General features: G+C 41.9%; 1 protein-coding gene across 2 annotated transcripts in view; it reads right to left on the bottom strand.

Annotated features, from left to right (window-relative positions):
- Window positions 1-2,289: 2,289 nt before the first annotated feature.
- Window positions 2,290-16,017, bottom strand: part of cox10 (cytochrome c oxidase assembly factor heme A:farnesyltransferase COX10) — a 35,252-nt gene continuing 21,524 nt past the window's right edge. The window contains exons 5-7 of one of the 2 annotated variants that reach the window (XM_078279552.1): window positions 9,002-9,072; window positions 5,359-5,591; window positions 2,290-3,477 (exon numbers count right to left, since the gene is read on the bottom strand). In XM_078279552.1, the coding sequence (XP_078135678.1) occupies window positions 3,047-3,477; window positions 5,359-5,591; window positions 9,002-9,072 (735 nt within the window). In that variant the 3' untranslated portion in view covers window positions 2,290-3,046. The remainder of the gene's footprint in view (window positions 3,478-5,358; window positions 5,592-9,001; window positions 9,073-16,017) is intronic. The other variant, XM_078279553.1, reaches the window with a different exon arrangement.

The following is a 16,017-nucleotide window of genomic DNA, read 5'->3' as shown; positions in this document are numbered from 1 at the left end:
ATGTTTTAAAACGAACGAACAGATCCTTTAAATGTGTACAACATCTACTTAGATATGTTTTTTTGTATTGTATTAAGAACATGAAGGGTTTCATTTTGTAGTTTTGGCTGCACTTCACGTAGTCAAAGTCACGCCGAAATAACGGTCTGAGTCATTATAATAACATTTGATGAAGAAAGAGATAATGTGAGCGAAACCGCAGCCAAACTTAATGCAAAAATACAAGTATTTTAAAGAGGAGATTCGTCTTTTCACGTCAGTTAATGTCTATTCTCCTCATGAAAAATCCCCAGTAGGAAGACCTGTTGAGTTTGACTGTGTTCATGCGAGTTCATATCTGAAAAGTATTTCTCCAAGTTATAACTCTATTATTCATACAGGGACTTAAAGGAATATAGTTATACATTAGTGCTTGTATAGTTTCAGTCTAGTGTTAGTACTGCTGCAGCTCTTTGGATTGTGTTTAGCAATAAGCAGCCTTTGAAGGGAGACCAGAGGTCATCCGTCATCCTGATATTGCATTGCTCGCTTTGAAGGATCCTTGTACAGTTTTTCTCCCACTCTGATGCGAGACTCAGTGTGGATATTAAAGCTGCAGCTCTGGGGCGGACTGCAGATTGCTGTTTGGGGACTCTTGGGTCCACATTTTGCTCTTCAGTTTAGTTGACTCTGGCAAGAGAGCTCAGACTGCACACTGAACAGCAAATAACATGAATAATTTAAGGACTGATATCAGCAATGGGAAAGAGAAAAACCTCCATGTTTGAATGTATAAAAATAAGTCACATAAGAGAGGAGTATAATATTGTTGGTTTATGAAATATAGACTTTTTAGAGTTTGAGTAAATGCACAAATCTCTCAATCCTCTCCAAACACATTTTTAAGATATACAGTATATATAGTGTATATGATATGCTTTGAATAATAATTAGTGTGTGATGTTTATCCTCATTCAAAATCCTCAATAATCTATGCATATGCAAATGTTTCTCATTTCAAAAATGAAACTACTGCACACAAGCTGTTTCCTACTTCACTGAAAAGTCCATTCTCGGTGTATGTGCACTGGAGGCTTCAAGTTTCCACATCACACTTGCGTAAGTTGTACATCGGCTCCCACACTCGCTGTGATCAAAATCATGATCGTACGTACAGGCCGTGAAGTCAGATTTAAGGCGAGTGCAGAAACGTTCCCCCTTCAGAAGATTCATTTGAAAACAGCACATGTAACATTCTGCCCAAGGAAGCTCAAACACCCAAGTGAAGCTACAAACAGCAAAACACATTTTGCTAGTGCTTGGGGGCTTAAATGATCTTCACTTGTTGGTTTAAGTAAAGTTCATAAAGTTTTTGAACAACTCACATGTCTACATCGGAGGATAAACTTGCCCAAGACTTTTTTTGAATAATGAATAAATTTACCTTTCATCAGAACAGCAGCCCCGAGACATCTCTTGTATAATCTGAGGAGGAATGCCTCTGTAGGTTGTGGCTTAATAAATCAAGAGTCAGCAGTTGAAAGCTACAACTATTGGCCTAATGCTGAATACTAAATATAATTCATCAGCATCAGAAGTAACACCAAAAGCGAATAACTCCAGAAGAGTAAAGAGAGCAGAGGTGTTCTCCTGGCTGATAGGACAAGACAGCGCCGCCACTCCACCTCTATAGGAGCGGATGTTGTAAACCATGACAGGCCATCACACTGAGCCCTGGAGGCTGGCTACGACATTCAATCTCCACACAGGTTGTGTGTGTGTGTGTGAGTGTGTGTGTTTTTTCTCCACTTTTCTCTCAACTGTAACAGCTGGCCAGATCGCTCCCCTTTCACCCTCTGATATGAAACTCTGTATCCGGTCAGACACTTTACGAGGACGTCGAGCCGTTTCAGGTCTCCCGGCCTTGGCTAAATTCCACAGCTCCCCCCCCCCCCTTTTTATGGAGGGAGGATGGCAGTGTTTCTCTGAATGCGGTGATGGAATTGTAACCAAATACCAAAACTAGGGGTAAAAGGGCGGAAGGGGAGCACATGTTGACTGACAGGTGCGGAGGTGGCCTGCTAAATAGCGCTTATTGGAGGGATGGTGATTTGTGCTTAAAGCGAACATATCCACTAAGGCTATAATTGAAACGTAAATCCATATATTATGTGGAGTCGGCACCACCTAACGAGGCGTGGTAGTGCTTTGTGTATGAGGTCTTCAGGTACACGGCCATTCATGCACAATTTATAAATGGAGTTTTAAGTGAAAACAGCAAATGAGTAAATGATGAGACAGAAGACAGAATTACAATCATGACGTGTTTATTGTTGGCGAACATGTGCCCTTGTGTTTCCTTCAGGGGTCAGCTATTCCCTTAGTTTTGGTACAGGTGAACCGTGTTGAATTAAAGCATTATGAAAATGAATAAAGAGCCATCGGTGCGTTTGCTGAGTAGCAAAATAGTAATGGGGATGAGGGGAAAGTCAAAACACAATGAACAGATATCAAGTCCAGTGTCAGCTGCTTCAAAGAGTTTATATTTGTCCTATTTTCATACATTGACTGAACATCAAACAGAAATGTTGTGATTACATGATGTCTTCATGTCCATTATACATGGATATATATATATTCATTTTCTATTTTGCATTTGTATAATGCAATAATCTGCAGACAGCGATCCCTGTGCAGATCCATAGGAGCAAGTTACACTGTACAAGATATTTAATAACCGTCATGTACAACATGGAGAGGAACTGGTGTGATCCTATATAAATAAATATATACAGTACACACACACACATTGAATTGATTACAACCTCATGTAAATGATTCAGTGTGTTTTCGGTAAATCAAGTTATTTGGATCCAAATCATTTCCAGCTCATTTCCTTAAATTACAGTGAGCGCCACTGGCTTCAGTTAAACACCGATAAAATAATGAGTCCATCATCCAGACCCCTCCGAGCACAACGAGTGGTTAAGGGAGACACTGAGGGAGTATCTCAGTTAAAGTAAAGGACTCAGAGGTCTCCGAAGTGTTTAAGCCTCTATGAAACTTGTTAGCTTTGCAGTGTGAGGGGTAAAGAAGCTGGAGGTAGAGCTGGATCCTCGGGATCTCTGCGAGGCTTCTTGCAGGTGAGCGCCAGCAGCAGCAGCATGGGCAGGTGCCACAGGCTGCAGAAGAACAGCTTGCGGGCGCTGTTGCGGTCTCCCTTGCGGTAGAAGCGGAAGGCCAGGTAGCTGATGTACACGTTGATGGGTATGGAGATGACAGGGAAGGTCCAGGTGGTGACGTCCAGCACGGGCGCTAAGGTCGACAGGCCGATCAGGCCCACGCTGTGGCGCAGGGCCACCCGCTTGCACATGCCAGGGTGGGTGACGGACATCATGCGGTAGCCGCCACGGGAGTAGTCTTCCCTCAAGTTCCAGCTGAGGGCGTTGAAGTGGGGGAACTGCCAGCTGTACAGGAAACCACCCATCAACAAAGCACCTGGGGGGTGAGAAAGAGGGAAGAAAAAAAAAAAAAGAATGAAGAGGGAGAGGATTGACGATGCAGAGTCTGAGGGACTCCAATGTGCTCAGCATGCCAAATATTAAGCCAAGTGCTGAAATTAAAGTTTTATGTTGTGAATCTTTAGATGAAAAGTATCTATTTTTAACCTTACAAAAGGTAATAAAAGACATCACTTGACATAACTGAACACCTTGTTGCAAAACTTTGTTTTATTCTAAAATATAGAATATTTAGAGTGTTTTGGCCTTTCCAAAAACTACTTTAAGTATATTCAACCAAAAACATCAGGCCCATTTTAACAAAAACTACTGTTTCAACAAAATATTGTACACTATAATAAAACAAGCAATGCAGCAGTGTTGCATCTGTCTTCATGTAATCTCATATTCAGACTTCTGTGACTTTAGATGTCTCAGCTCCTGAGTGACTGATGGGGAATAAAAGGTGCTTTATTTCATGACTATTTTTGCAAGACATGCCACTACTAACTGATAGCAGAATTACAACTGTGAATGTCTTTCCTATCATATATACAGTTATCTCAATTCTAGTCTCAACCCTAACCAGCACAAAATGTTGCAGATTCTCTTTACTGGTTCCTTTCTTGCCTAGGGGCAGCTGTTCTTAAAAAAAACATTACAGCTCTTTGGTAATCATTAGTGTTACATTTAGTGTAAATGAGTCAAACCAGAAGAACAAATGCACTGACCGGCACAAACAGACCTGTGGACTGGCATGTTCTCTGCAAGTACTAATCTGAGTGAGTCAGCATAACAAACAGAATATTCCACAACAGAACAGCAAATACAGGTTTTCTTTTGTCATGCTTTTAGTAAACAACATGTACAATCCCATATGAAAACAGTGCAAGTCTTTGGTATGATACTGTGCCCGTCTGATAGTGTACTCTGCTTTGAGGGGACATTTAGAGAGCATCGGCTATATAGATTTATTTACTGTAATCATTAGGTTTAATCATTTGATAACACACAATTGATTTAAAGGGTCATCCACAGTATAGGCTCTATATTCTTTTTTTTTCTTTTTTAAAGCTTTCATGAACAGGATGAGTTACAGACCCTTGAACATGGAATCAAGGGTCCTTGAATTGAATAGAACTGCTTTCGTTATACAAATGAAAAGCCAATCAATTCTTTTAACATTTTGTGAAAGAGCCAACCAAATATTTGAGGCATAAATACAAACTTGCTAGAGCACTTCTCTGGGATACGGAAGCCACATGATAAAACACATTGTATACAGTTGCCATAACAGAACACTTAATGTGTCCAGCACACAAGCTGAATAATCCCTCCCTTACTCGCTGTCTCTTTACTAACTTAACATCACATTCATTTGGCAGACGCTTTTGTCCAAAGCATTCAAACTCCACAGGAACGAGGAACTAGAGCACTAACAGCGCTGCAGGGATTCTGGGGCCATATGTAAATAAAGCTTTATGCAGGCCTGGTCAGAGAGGTCCTGATGAACCCAGTGGAGAGCAACAACACACCCAGCTCACTAAAGAGTAATAGTGCAGGAACACAGCTATGTCATTTAACTAGGGCTGCAACTAACAATTATTTGCCAATATCCATTGGTCGTTTAATCTATTAAATTATTTCAAATAGCTTATTTTATCCAATCAACAGTCCAAAACCAAAGATATATCTTATACTGATATAAAACAGAGAGAAGCAGCAAATTGACCTGCTTGAGCAGCTGGATCCAGTGAATGACAAACAACTTCAAGTTGAAGATCTGTTTCAACTGAATAATTTTCTTTCAACCAACTTGACATGTACATATATACACGTGGGTCCACTAATAACCCACATCCCAGCTGGAGAGTCGTACCTGGCTCCAGACAACCTGTAGCAGCCGTCCAGCCCATGACAGGAGGTATCGCACCCACCACTGCTCCCACCCAGGTGTTGGTGATGCTGAGCCTCTTGAGCGGTGTGTAGCAACAGGTGTAGAGAAAGATGTTGAGGGCACCCAGGAAGCCCGTCAAGGGGTTTACTGCCAGTGTGAGCAGAGCGACTCCGGGAATTCCACAGGCCAGAGCAAAGGACACCGCATGGAGGGGACTGATATGAAGAAGGAACAGAAAAGAAAGAGAAACAGAGGATGAGAATCAGCTAGGGGTGTGCTATATATATATATATATATATATATATATATATATATATATATATATATATATATATATATATATATATATATATAGATTTTGAATCGAATCTTGAGCCTAACAATTGATATCGGATCGTGACATTTTCTGAATCGTGCACCCCTAGAATTGGCTAAATCAGCAAGAGAAAGAAAAAGATATATAAAGGGAAGTTAAAATACACAGATTCAGGCTCAGAAAAACCACCATGGGAACTATAGGATGATAAAGTTTTGTGGGCTTACGCAGACACGAGCTAAGACAACACACACACACACACATTTCAAAAGGGAGGCTTAGAGGGAGCTCATCTGATAAGAGTTTGTCAGGGATAAAAGTAGCCCTGCAAGATGAAGAGCATGTGCACACGCCAGAGATCAAAACTAGCCGTGAAAACCACTGCGGCTCAGGCTTTTAGCCGGATGAAGACTTCCTCCTCCTCCTCCTCCTCCTCCCCCCCTCATCTTTTATTGAAAGCAGTGCTGGCAAGGTCTGGTTCAAATTCACCAGTAAATGCTCCATAAATTAAAGAGAGGGTAGATTAAAATCTTGACCAAACGCAGGCCTTTTCTTCAAAAAGCAAATGGGGCTTTTATTTTGGTGGTGTGGCCGTGCAGGGTAGGTTGGTACATTAATGTGATTAGTGGTGTTATGTCTGTTTTATGTGGGCTGAGGTGGGGCCGTACAGGCTGGCTATGGGCTGTTGACAGTCTGACTGTGGGCTGGCTCAGTGGGGGTCCGGGGAGGGAGTGCGTCACACGGCCTGAGGTGGGTTTACTGTCCTCTGCTTACAGTCTGACGCAGCAGCAGTCATAACGTCAGGTGGGTAACGTCAATACAGAAAGCTAAAGATGTGGCCGTCTGGTTAGACCACAATCGAGCCCAGGGATCCAAATGTAAAACATGAGGGATTACCCATTAGGTTAAAGAAACAGGATGATTCTACTTAAAACGTAGTTACCTGTTAAATATTCAAGTGGTCAGTGAGGTCAACGTAAACTGTGGAAAACTTTCCAAATGTGTAAGGCTTGCCTACAACACAGTGGCTTCAGGGACTGGTGTAAAACTGTGAACAGACAACAGATGAACGAAACCTACAAAGACCAGACATTAAACAGATGAAAACTATTTCCACAAACATACACAGATATTTTGCGTATTGACAGCCAGAAAAGAGCACATATTAAATGTAAATACTGACACACCTTGATATGATTCATCTTGCAAAAGAAGTGTTCCTTTACCGAAACAGTTTGCTCTGCTTATTTATGCTGCAATGTATACAGAAAAGGCAAAGAAACCAAGGAAGAATGCTACTTTTGGTGTAGAAGGTAAAGTATGCCGAGAGAGCAGGAGGTAAGGGACATGTATAAGAATGAGGGGAACTTTAGCAGAGATGTGGCTCTGCACTAAGAGCTTTTTTTTCTCTGGCTACCGATTCCTGTCATAAAAATTAAACATAATCAAAACAGTTGAAAGTTAAAGTTAGTTCTTGACCTGGTTAATAGTTAGACAAAGTAATCTTAATAAAACAAACCCAATTTGCTGACGAAGACTGTGAGATGTGGCTGAAAGCAGCCAAATCCTAACTAATATTTTGTGTTCCTTCCCTTACTAAGCTGAAAGCTAGTCAGCATCACCACATGTAGAAGGCTGACACTGTAAAACCACTACAAAAGGATTGGGGACTGTGATCCACATTTTACAAAAAAACAATAAAAAAGGTGGGAAAGATGATACACTATTGTTGTCCAGACACAAGATGACACACTATTTCCGCAATAAGACAGATGTAGAGGAGGCACGTCATTTGGCTTATACAAAGCGTTGTACTGAAGAAAGCATGGAAAATGTGTAAAATGTTGCCTTCTGATGGCTTGTTTGACAGGACAGTCCAGCTTCTCAGCTGTCTCTGTACAAGATCGTATGTGTGAGAGAGAAGAAGAGAGAGAGATCTTGTATCTCTGTGCATCTCAGAGACAGACAGACACACCTCCTCTGGTCAGGGACAGGCTAAAAGCCCGAGAGAAGAGGCTGTGTTTAGATAGTGAGAGAACATCTTCAATCACCAGCTCAACAGCACGAGAGTACACGTTTAAACAGCATGTCAATGGAGAATTCCTGAAACTGGGATGAGATAGCTGTGGGTCAAGGTCCAGTTATGATACCAACAGGCGGTTTCAGTCATAAAGTGACTATGTTGCTGGTATATATAAGCAGGCAACAGAGGCCTTTAGCTTCCACTTTTTAGCTGCATGTCGATTGGACTGTTGTATATTGTGTTTCATCCGCTTATGTCAACAGGTTGTTTGCTTTTGTTCTTCCTGAAAAGAAAAAAGAAAAAAAACAGGAAAGGAGAGACAGGGCGCTTTTGCTGTAAGAATGAAATGCAAAGGAAGCAGTTTCCTGGCACTGATAAAGGGCGAAGAGGACATGAGGTTGGTGTGTGTTTTTTTGGTTATGCATCAGTGAGTATCTGTGTCTGCCTGCTGCTTAAGAGTGGCATTCTCCCAAAGGCAGGTAGAGACGAGCAGATAAAGTCACTGAGTCAGATTTGTAGGAGCGTGGCGATAACTCGCAGTTCACTGAGCACCAATGCAGAGGTTATCTGACATCTAAACAGCGGAGGTAGCAAAGTAAGGGTGGCCAGATACACTACACCCTAACCTCAACCTCGTTCCCTCGCAACCTGGTAACAAGCTCACAGTGCACCTGACAGGTGTACAGCAGAGGGTCATCAGTGCTGGCACACATTTTTGTTATTGGCAGCTCTGGTCTGTGTCTGCTGCTGCTGCTGCTGCTGCTGCTGCTGCTACTACTACTACTCCACATACTGTACACAGCTACTGGTCTTTTTCAGTACCAATAACTCAATAACTAAAAGTGTAACAGAAGAGAGTAAATCAATATGGGATGTGTGCTCAGTGCTACTGTGTTCTTCATCTTCATAATATTGCCTGAAAATACACATGCTTTGACATCACAAGCCGTAAGTTCACACCTGGAAAAATGTCCCTGAGCAAGCCTAGACGAGGATAAGGTCAGTGAGAAAGAGAACAGTAGCAGACTTTGACATTCGCCCAGTATGAATTGTACAAAAGGCAGCTTGGGAGGCTTAGTAGCTGTCATGTAGCATTGCTGGGCTGCTCATATACTGAATTGAACTCCAACTCATGCTGAGCTGTTCTCTCTCTCCTCCTTTCCACTCTCGAGTCACTCTTCACAGTCTTTTCAAAGTAATAAAAAGTACAGATGAGGCTGCTATGCCAAATCGTCCATACAGTAGACCATGATCTGTTACACAGGCACAAAGACATAAAACTGTACCTGATTTGTCCTCTGACGAGTGGACGGTTCTTTGTACGGTTCATGTTGGAGTCGAAGGGCACTTCAAAGTACTGTGGAGACAGAAATACAAGTGTGTTAATGCAGGCCGACGCACACAAACGCATCGATCTTCTTCCATGACACAATCTACATCATGAACTAAACTATTTTTTTTTTTTTTTTTTTTTAATGTGTGGTTCTTGCACACCTACACTGCAGCTCAAAAAGGTACAATGTGGTTTGGTTAATTTTCAGTAAATGTTGAGGTGCAAAGGTTGGGCTGAGATACATTACAGCAGACAAAGAAAGATTTGTAGCGCAACTATTCTGCAGATGCAAACAAACAAAGTGAATGGTGTATTTCTGAATGAACACAGGACTTCAACCAGGGGTGCCTGGACAATGTTAGGGGAGCCACATGCTCATAGCAAATCTCTGAACTAAATGCTCACCCTGCACTTCGAGAGTATATGGACTGGAGGTGGAAGGTGGAGGCAGTGAGCTGTTGGGTGGGAGGTGGTGGTGTGGGGTGTTCTGGGATACAACTATGTGAAAAACTACTTATACTCCTGTTTTATGATCTGCTCCGGAGGAGTATGCTTCAAAGTGCTCCCATGAGATTGGCAATGTGTGACTAAAATGCAAACACATGGGGTGCTTAAACGCAGGAACTGGCTAATCTGTGTGTGTGTGTGTGTGTGTGTGTGTGTGTGTGTGTGTGTGTGTGTGTATTTGCTTGCCTGCATAAGAGCCTTTGACTAATGAAGAAAACAGATAAGCACTTAGACTACGGAATATCGAGACCCATCTCTTCTGATATATGGTTCACATAAAATATCTAATAAACAGATAATCCACTTTTCTCTTCTTAAACCCCAGTTCCCAGATTTACTGCACTCATGACATCAGAAAGCCACCATATTATAAAAAATAAAAAAAAATACTGGTAGAAGGCATTGCATTTCATTTCGTATAGATTTTTATTTTGAAGAACATTAGGGAGTGGGCTGCACCATTAATGTCTGACGCACAAGCTCTCTCGCAATACCTGACTGAGACTTGGAGTTAAGATCCGAATACAAATCAGCAACGGAAAGAGCAAACATGTTTGAAAACAATTTGGCCTTCTTAGATGTGCTTTTGGGAGAAAGACCAATCCTCTCAGAGCCAGGGGTCAACAATATTCCAAAATGACCGCCGAAATGACCGGCTGTTAGGTTGTCATTGTATGTTACCCTGGTTTGCATGAGCCAATAGTGAGCCTCCTCAGGATTCCTGGCCAGAAATTGATCACAGCGACCCAGTACAGCTACAGTTTAGTCAAAATGAAGTTATGCTTCTATTTTGTAATATTTTGAAGACAAAATGTAGCATGAGTAAAAAGAGAAACAGAGCCTTTGATGGCCATGCCTACAACAGTTAGAAAAGTTTGGCTCCAGTTACTACTGAAATTGCAGTGGCACTAAAACCCTTCAAGCAACCATGTATAAGCGCTCTCCATATACGCTCCAAAGAAAATCTCCTGCTTCCCTTTTCAGTCTTTGGTTTAGTTGTAGTGGAGCACTAGCTAGCCAGGTCTGACTGGACTTGGCCAGGCTAATGGACAGCTGTGTATGCGCCTGTGGGACCCAAGGCCCAGGCTGAGGTGTTAATTCTATTTCCTGGGTCAGGAAATGCGTCAGGAGGTCAGGGGCCGCATGAGAGAGAAATGCACTTTGTGGCCAGGCCAGAACAGAGCAGAACAGTGCTGAACCAGGCTTCGGGCAGGCCCAGGGCCAAGCTCACTGCAACAATGCTCACATAAAAAGGATCCACTTAGTTTCCAATAACATCATCCCACATGTAGTAAAAGAAAATGAAAAAAAAGACACTGATACTGTGCATAGCAGTGCTCTGTGCCCCCACAGGCATACTGTATAATGCACCTGCACAGTAAATAAAAGAAATAAAGAACTTTCCAGAGTAAGAACAGTATCTAAAATACAAGATCTACAGTGTTGCAATTGTTTGGATGAACCTGTCGTGTGTGTATGCGGATGATTTTGTGTGAATGTCAAAGCCACTCAGTCCACCCCACTGCGTGCGCTGTTGTCATTTCACAGTTTGTCCAGTTGTGCTCTCGTTCCTCCCTCTCTGCCTTTTAAGTCAGAGTGCCTCATCTGGTTCGCATCAGTGGCCCTCTCAGCCCATGTCATTATTTCCGCCCAATGCTGCCATGTGTTACAGTCAGGGCATTAAAATAATTGGGCCGTTTTTGTGCTTGCACGTGTGTTGCTACAGGTAGGTCTAAATGATTGGTTCAGAGAGCATCCGTTTAAAATGGATAGGTCTTTACCTAAATTGAGTCGAAGAAGAAATTAAATTTTTTCCACTCCGTTATAGTTTTTACACACAGGCCCGAAATACACACACGTGCCCAAGAACTATACGTGCTCTAATGGAGAGATGTCAGAGTGAGGGGGCTGCCCATGGACAGGAGCCCTGAGCAGTTGGGGGTTTGGTGCCTTGCTCAGGAGGTGAACTGGCACCTCTCCAGCTACCAGTCCACACTCCGTACGGGGACTTGTCCCTACGGACTGAGCTACTGCCACCGCCCAAAGGAGGGACAACTTGACTGTGTAATTAGCCACAAGCTCAATCTCCAGTAGGGCACTTCTGACTAAATGCTAATCAATTGTTATAACAAATTAGGCCTACTCCCGAAATACTCACTCAATTAACATAAATTATAGATATAAGTTGAATAGAATATTGTTAATAATGCTGTTATTAAGTAAATAAGTGTTTATTTTTAAATAAACACTTTCCTAATGCTGACACAAAATAAGTACATAAATACAATCTGTAAAGGCCTTCATTTTTATTAATAAATAAAATTAAAAAAGTAACAACCTCTCTTAAATCAGTGTTTTTTACCTCTATACTACAGATGCCTATACCTATCAAAGGCCTACAATAATAATACTAATAAATAAAAAATAATATATATATATATATATATATATATACACACACACACACACACACACATACATACATATATATATAAAAATATGCATCATATACAAGTTTAAAAAAAAATAATATGTTGTATTGTGTCCTGCAGTAATTTGAATACTATCTGTAAAGAGGATAGTCAGTGGGGCTTGTTGTGGCAGGAAGGTCTGGACAAGATTTCTTCAGCCTCTCTCTCTCGAGCTCCAACATGAACAGTTTACTAATGTTCAAATTCCGTTTTTATCGTGATGACATGTGCAAAATGCCTCTGGCAACAGACATTTGTTTGATTGTTTTGAACCCAATACGTCTCTGCTCTGATCGCTCACTGACACACCTTGACATATCCGATTGAAACTGACGGCTACTGCTATTTTGTGAGCTCTGCAGTTCACTCATGATTCACTTACTGAGCAGTGGAGCATAATAGGACATTCTTGATAGGTGGCGTAAGTTTAACAAACAAAGATCCAAAATTGATCAGGCTTCAGATCACAGATAGTTACATCAAAAACTGCCTGGAACAATACCGACGCCAACCCTATAGAACAGCTCGAGACATCTATAAAGAAGCAGCTGGTGAACTGAACCGGAAGTTATGGAGAGTCTGGCTGCTGCTATCAATTATGAACACAAACACATATACACACAAAAAACCCATAACTGTAGGGACAATTATCCGCCAGATGAGAACGGAAAACAGGCGAGACCAAAGTGAGAAGCAAAGAAGAGGGGGTGTACAGTTGCCGGATCCTCCGAGCTATCAAAGACGGAACGTGATCCATTGCTAACCACCAGGGCTCAATTGATAACAGGCTACAGGCAGGCATTTCCTATTCTTGTGTAGAAGCTACGGAAGACAACTTAGCTTTGTATCATGATATGATTGATGCAACACATTAGCAGTAGGAGTTTAAGGGCTGCGTAGTTTTGACAAAGTGTTTAAAATGTTTAATTTCACTCGGTGGATATCGTGACGTTGACCTATATAACCACTAACAGTTAGGAGAATAAACAAGGCTGAAAAAGACAACCTTATAATTTGATTTTGCAGCAGCCACTCCTTGTGCTCTCCATGAGTTAAGTGTTGCCTTACCAACGCTACACCTCCTATCTGCCTGCTAAAACAATAGGAAGTGCAGTGAAGGTGGGAGAGGAGCGATACAGTAACTACACACCGTGCGTTTACGGTGTTTACTCGAGGGGCAAGAGTATGCCTAAACACAGGCACAAGAACACACACAGCTGAGCAGCTGTATGGCTTTGGCTCACAGGAACATCAGCTGGCCTAAACAGCATGTCTCTCTCAATCTGCTGAGGGAAACCCAGGTGCATGGGCTGAACCCAACAATAAGACCAAGTCATCACTTGTCAGAATGTCACCTGTTTGCACACTGGAGTTGAATGGCAGACTCAAACATCCACAGGGGCAAGGGTGAGGGTGGTGCTCCGATGCATGCGAGCCAAGTCTGCTTAAAAAAGCACGAGAGCTCTCAAAGCCCCCTTCAACACCAACTGTGAACTGTCTCTGATCAACTACTTGACAAACAAGCAGCCAAAGATTTACATAGATTAAGCTCTCCTCAGAAGTCAATTCAATGGTTCTGGCAGACATTCACAATGTTTTGAAGTCAAATGAAAGAAAAGAAACAAAACAGACAAGGCATGCAGCCTAACTAGTCACAACACAAAAATGCTGGAATGGCAGTTTAAGGTTATTTCAAGGTGTTTTTTACGTTAGAAGTAGGACTGCTGTTCTGTCACAGATATGCTACTGATGTCTCTTGAGTCAAATGAATAGTCTTAGAGCTATGTGAGCAATGCTGTGATTTTACACTGCTTCCCTGAAGAACCTGTTAAACACTTCCAAAGTACTTATTAAACTGTTAGCAAGAGCCTGCATGCGTGTCTGTGTAGAAAAAAGTCAGAAAATATAGACGTAATGATGAAAGGGCAATAAGAGAAGACGATGACGAAGCAGAATGACGAACTTAAGGAGGAGGTTAAAAAAATAAAGTATAGAGAAAGAAGGAAGGTTGAACGCAGACTCTGAGCAAGCAATGTGCATTGTAATTAGGGATGGGTGGTTTATAACTGGTATAGATAGTAAGATAGAAACCGTTAGAGATGTGTGCCATGATCTAGATTCAGCTATTCGTGGGCAGGTACAGAATGGATTTTAACTGGCACATTACATAAAATGCACAATGTGCACAACTTACTGCATGTTAACCTGTGCAACTAATAGTGTAGGCTTCCCTTTAATTCTAAAATCAAAAAGATGAAATGATGCAGGCAGGACCAAATGATAACGAAAAAAAGTTTGGTTGTAAAAAGTCTGAATACAAAATACATAATGGGACTTATACAGAAATACCACTAGAAACTGGATTTTGGCAATAAAGTGTTTAGGAAAAAAGTGCAGAGGATATCTCCATCACTTCATTTATGTCACTGAAAAAAATAGCAATATTTAGTTCACACTATCTGGAGCGGAGGTGAAAGATAAAAACAAGAGACGTGCGTCTGTGTCTGGTATGCTACATATGGACAGCTGGCAGATGTTTCTGGGGTCGCTCGCCCTCTGCGATCCTTTGATGGGATATCGGCTGGTATGATTAGACATGAAAAGCTAAGTGTTTGCACTGTTCAATTCATGAAAATCACATAACCTATGAGAAAGACATCCTTCCACAAATGAATAATCTACGTATCCATGTCTGCAGACACTCATTCATATGTACAGAATCATGAGACATTTTGCTTCAGACTTTCAAAACCATGTACCTAGCATTGTTGAAGCTACCCGTGCTTCTAAATGCCAGAACTGCCCTATCCTGCTGCTATATACTAAGTATACCAAGTTCTCTCAAGGCACCACTGGAGAGACTGTGGTACTCTGTCTGGCCAAAGAGTGGATCAAGTCTCCCTTTCAGCTGAACCCACACCTCTTCTCCCTGTCTTTACAGCGGTCTGTGTAGAGCTGTTGGCAGCACTCCAGCTGGCACAGCCTCTCTCTTGATTGATGGCCTGAGTGTGGGACAGTGAAGTGCTAAACTATCCTTATGTTAATCAGCCAATTAATGCTGAGCAGAGCCACATTGCCTTTGCCCTAATAATCAGTCCCTTTGCCTGAAGGTATGGGCAGGATCTGGGAAAGCGTATTGCAGGGCAGAGGGATGCTATACTGTCACTGCCTGGGCCACGAAGAGAGAACAGAGGATTATTCTTACATGCTGCTTTCCCCCAAACTCATCTGGTCAAATTATGCTTTGACAGCTGCTGCTTTGCCTCCATAAACAACATAAAGAAAAGATTTTGGTGTGCAACTTAAGATAAATGAGGGTTGTCTATTTCTGTTGTGCGTAAAGGGCCACCTGAAGCCGCTAACATAGGGGGCCTGGGGGAATACGTTTCTTGTGTTTAGAAGTGATGCCTTGTGTGTCGGACCATATCACCATTTTCATCAATAACGCTGCGTGGCATCCAGGTCACAGTGCCTCCTAGTGTGAGGGAGGACTCGGGTTACAAGCCAAACTCTTGGTGGATGCCAGTGAGGACGGCAGCAAATCTTTAGATCAAGAGACCCTCTCTAATAAAAGGGATTTTTCATTACAGGGTATGTTTGCTTAAAGTCACAGAAAGAGCACCTACCACTTCAGATCCCAGACCTTGAATTCATAAATTTGCCACTGTAGTCAAAATATGCATCACACCATAGGAATGTGACATAATATAGAATCTTTGGACTTGGAGCCAAATCCTTTAGTGAAATGGGGTTTCAGTATTAATCTTAGAAAGTGGTTTGCTATCATTTGCCACTGAACTACTGGATCATGCTGGCTAGCACATACATTTTCACTCAACTGTAAACATATCGACTGTGCAAACAAGACAAATTCCTTAGTTGGAGTGCTGGCAAGCCATATCTCTAGTCTGAGCCTGATAAGTTAACATTCTAACTAATGAGGGCCTTTAACTCCAGCTCCTGATTACAGTTAACTTTGCACACACTTGAC

Source organism: Sander vitreus, chromosome 21, assembly GCF_031162955.1.
Source record: "Sander vitreus isolate 19-12246 chromosome 21, sanVit1, whole genome shotgun sequence".
In the NCBI taxonomy this organism is placed as follows: Eukaryota; Metazoa; Chordata; class Actinopteri; order Perciformes; family Percidae; genus Sander; species Sander vitreus.
This window is presented reverse-complemented; position numbering and strand designations above follow the sequence as displayed.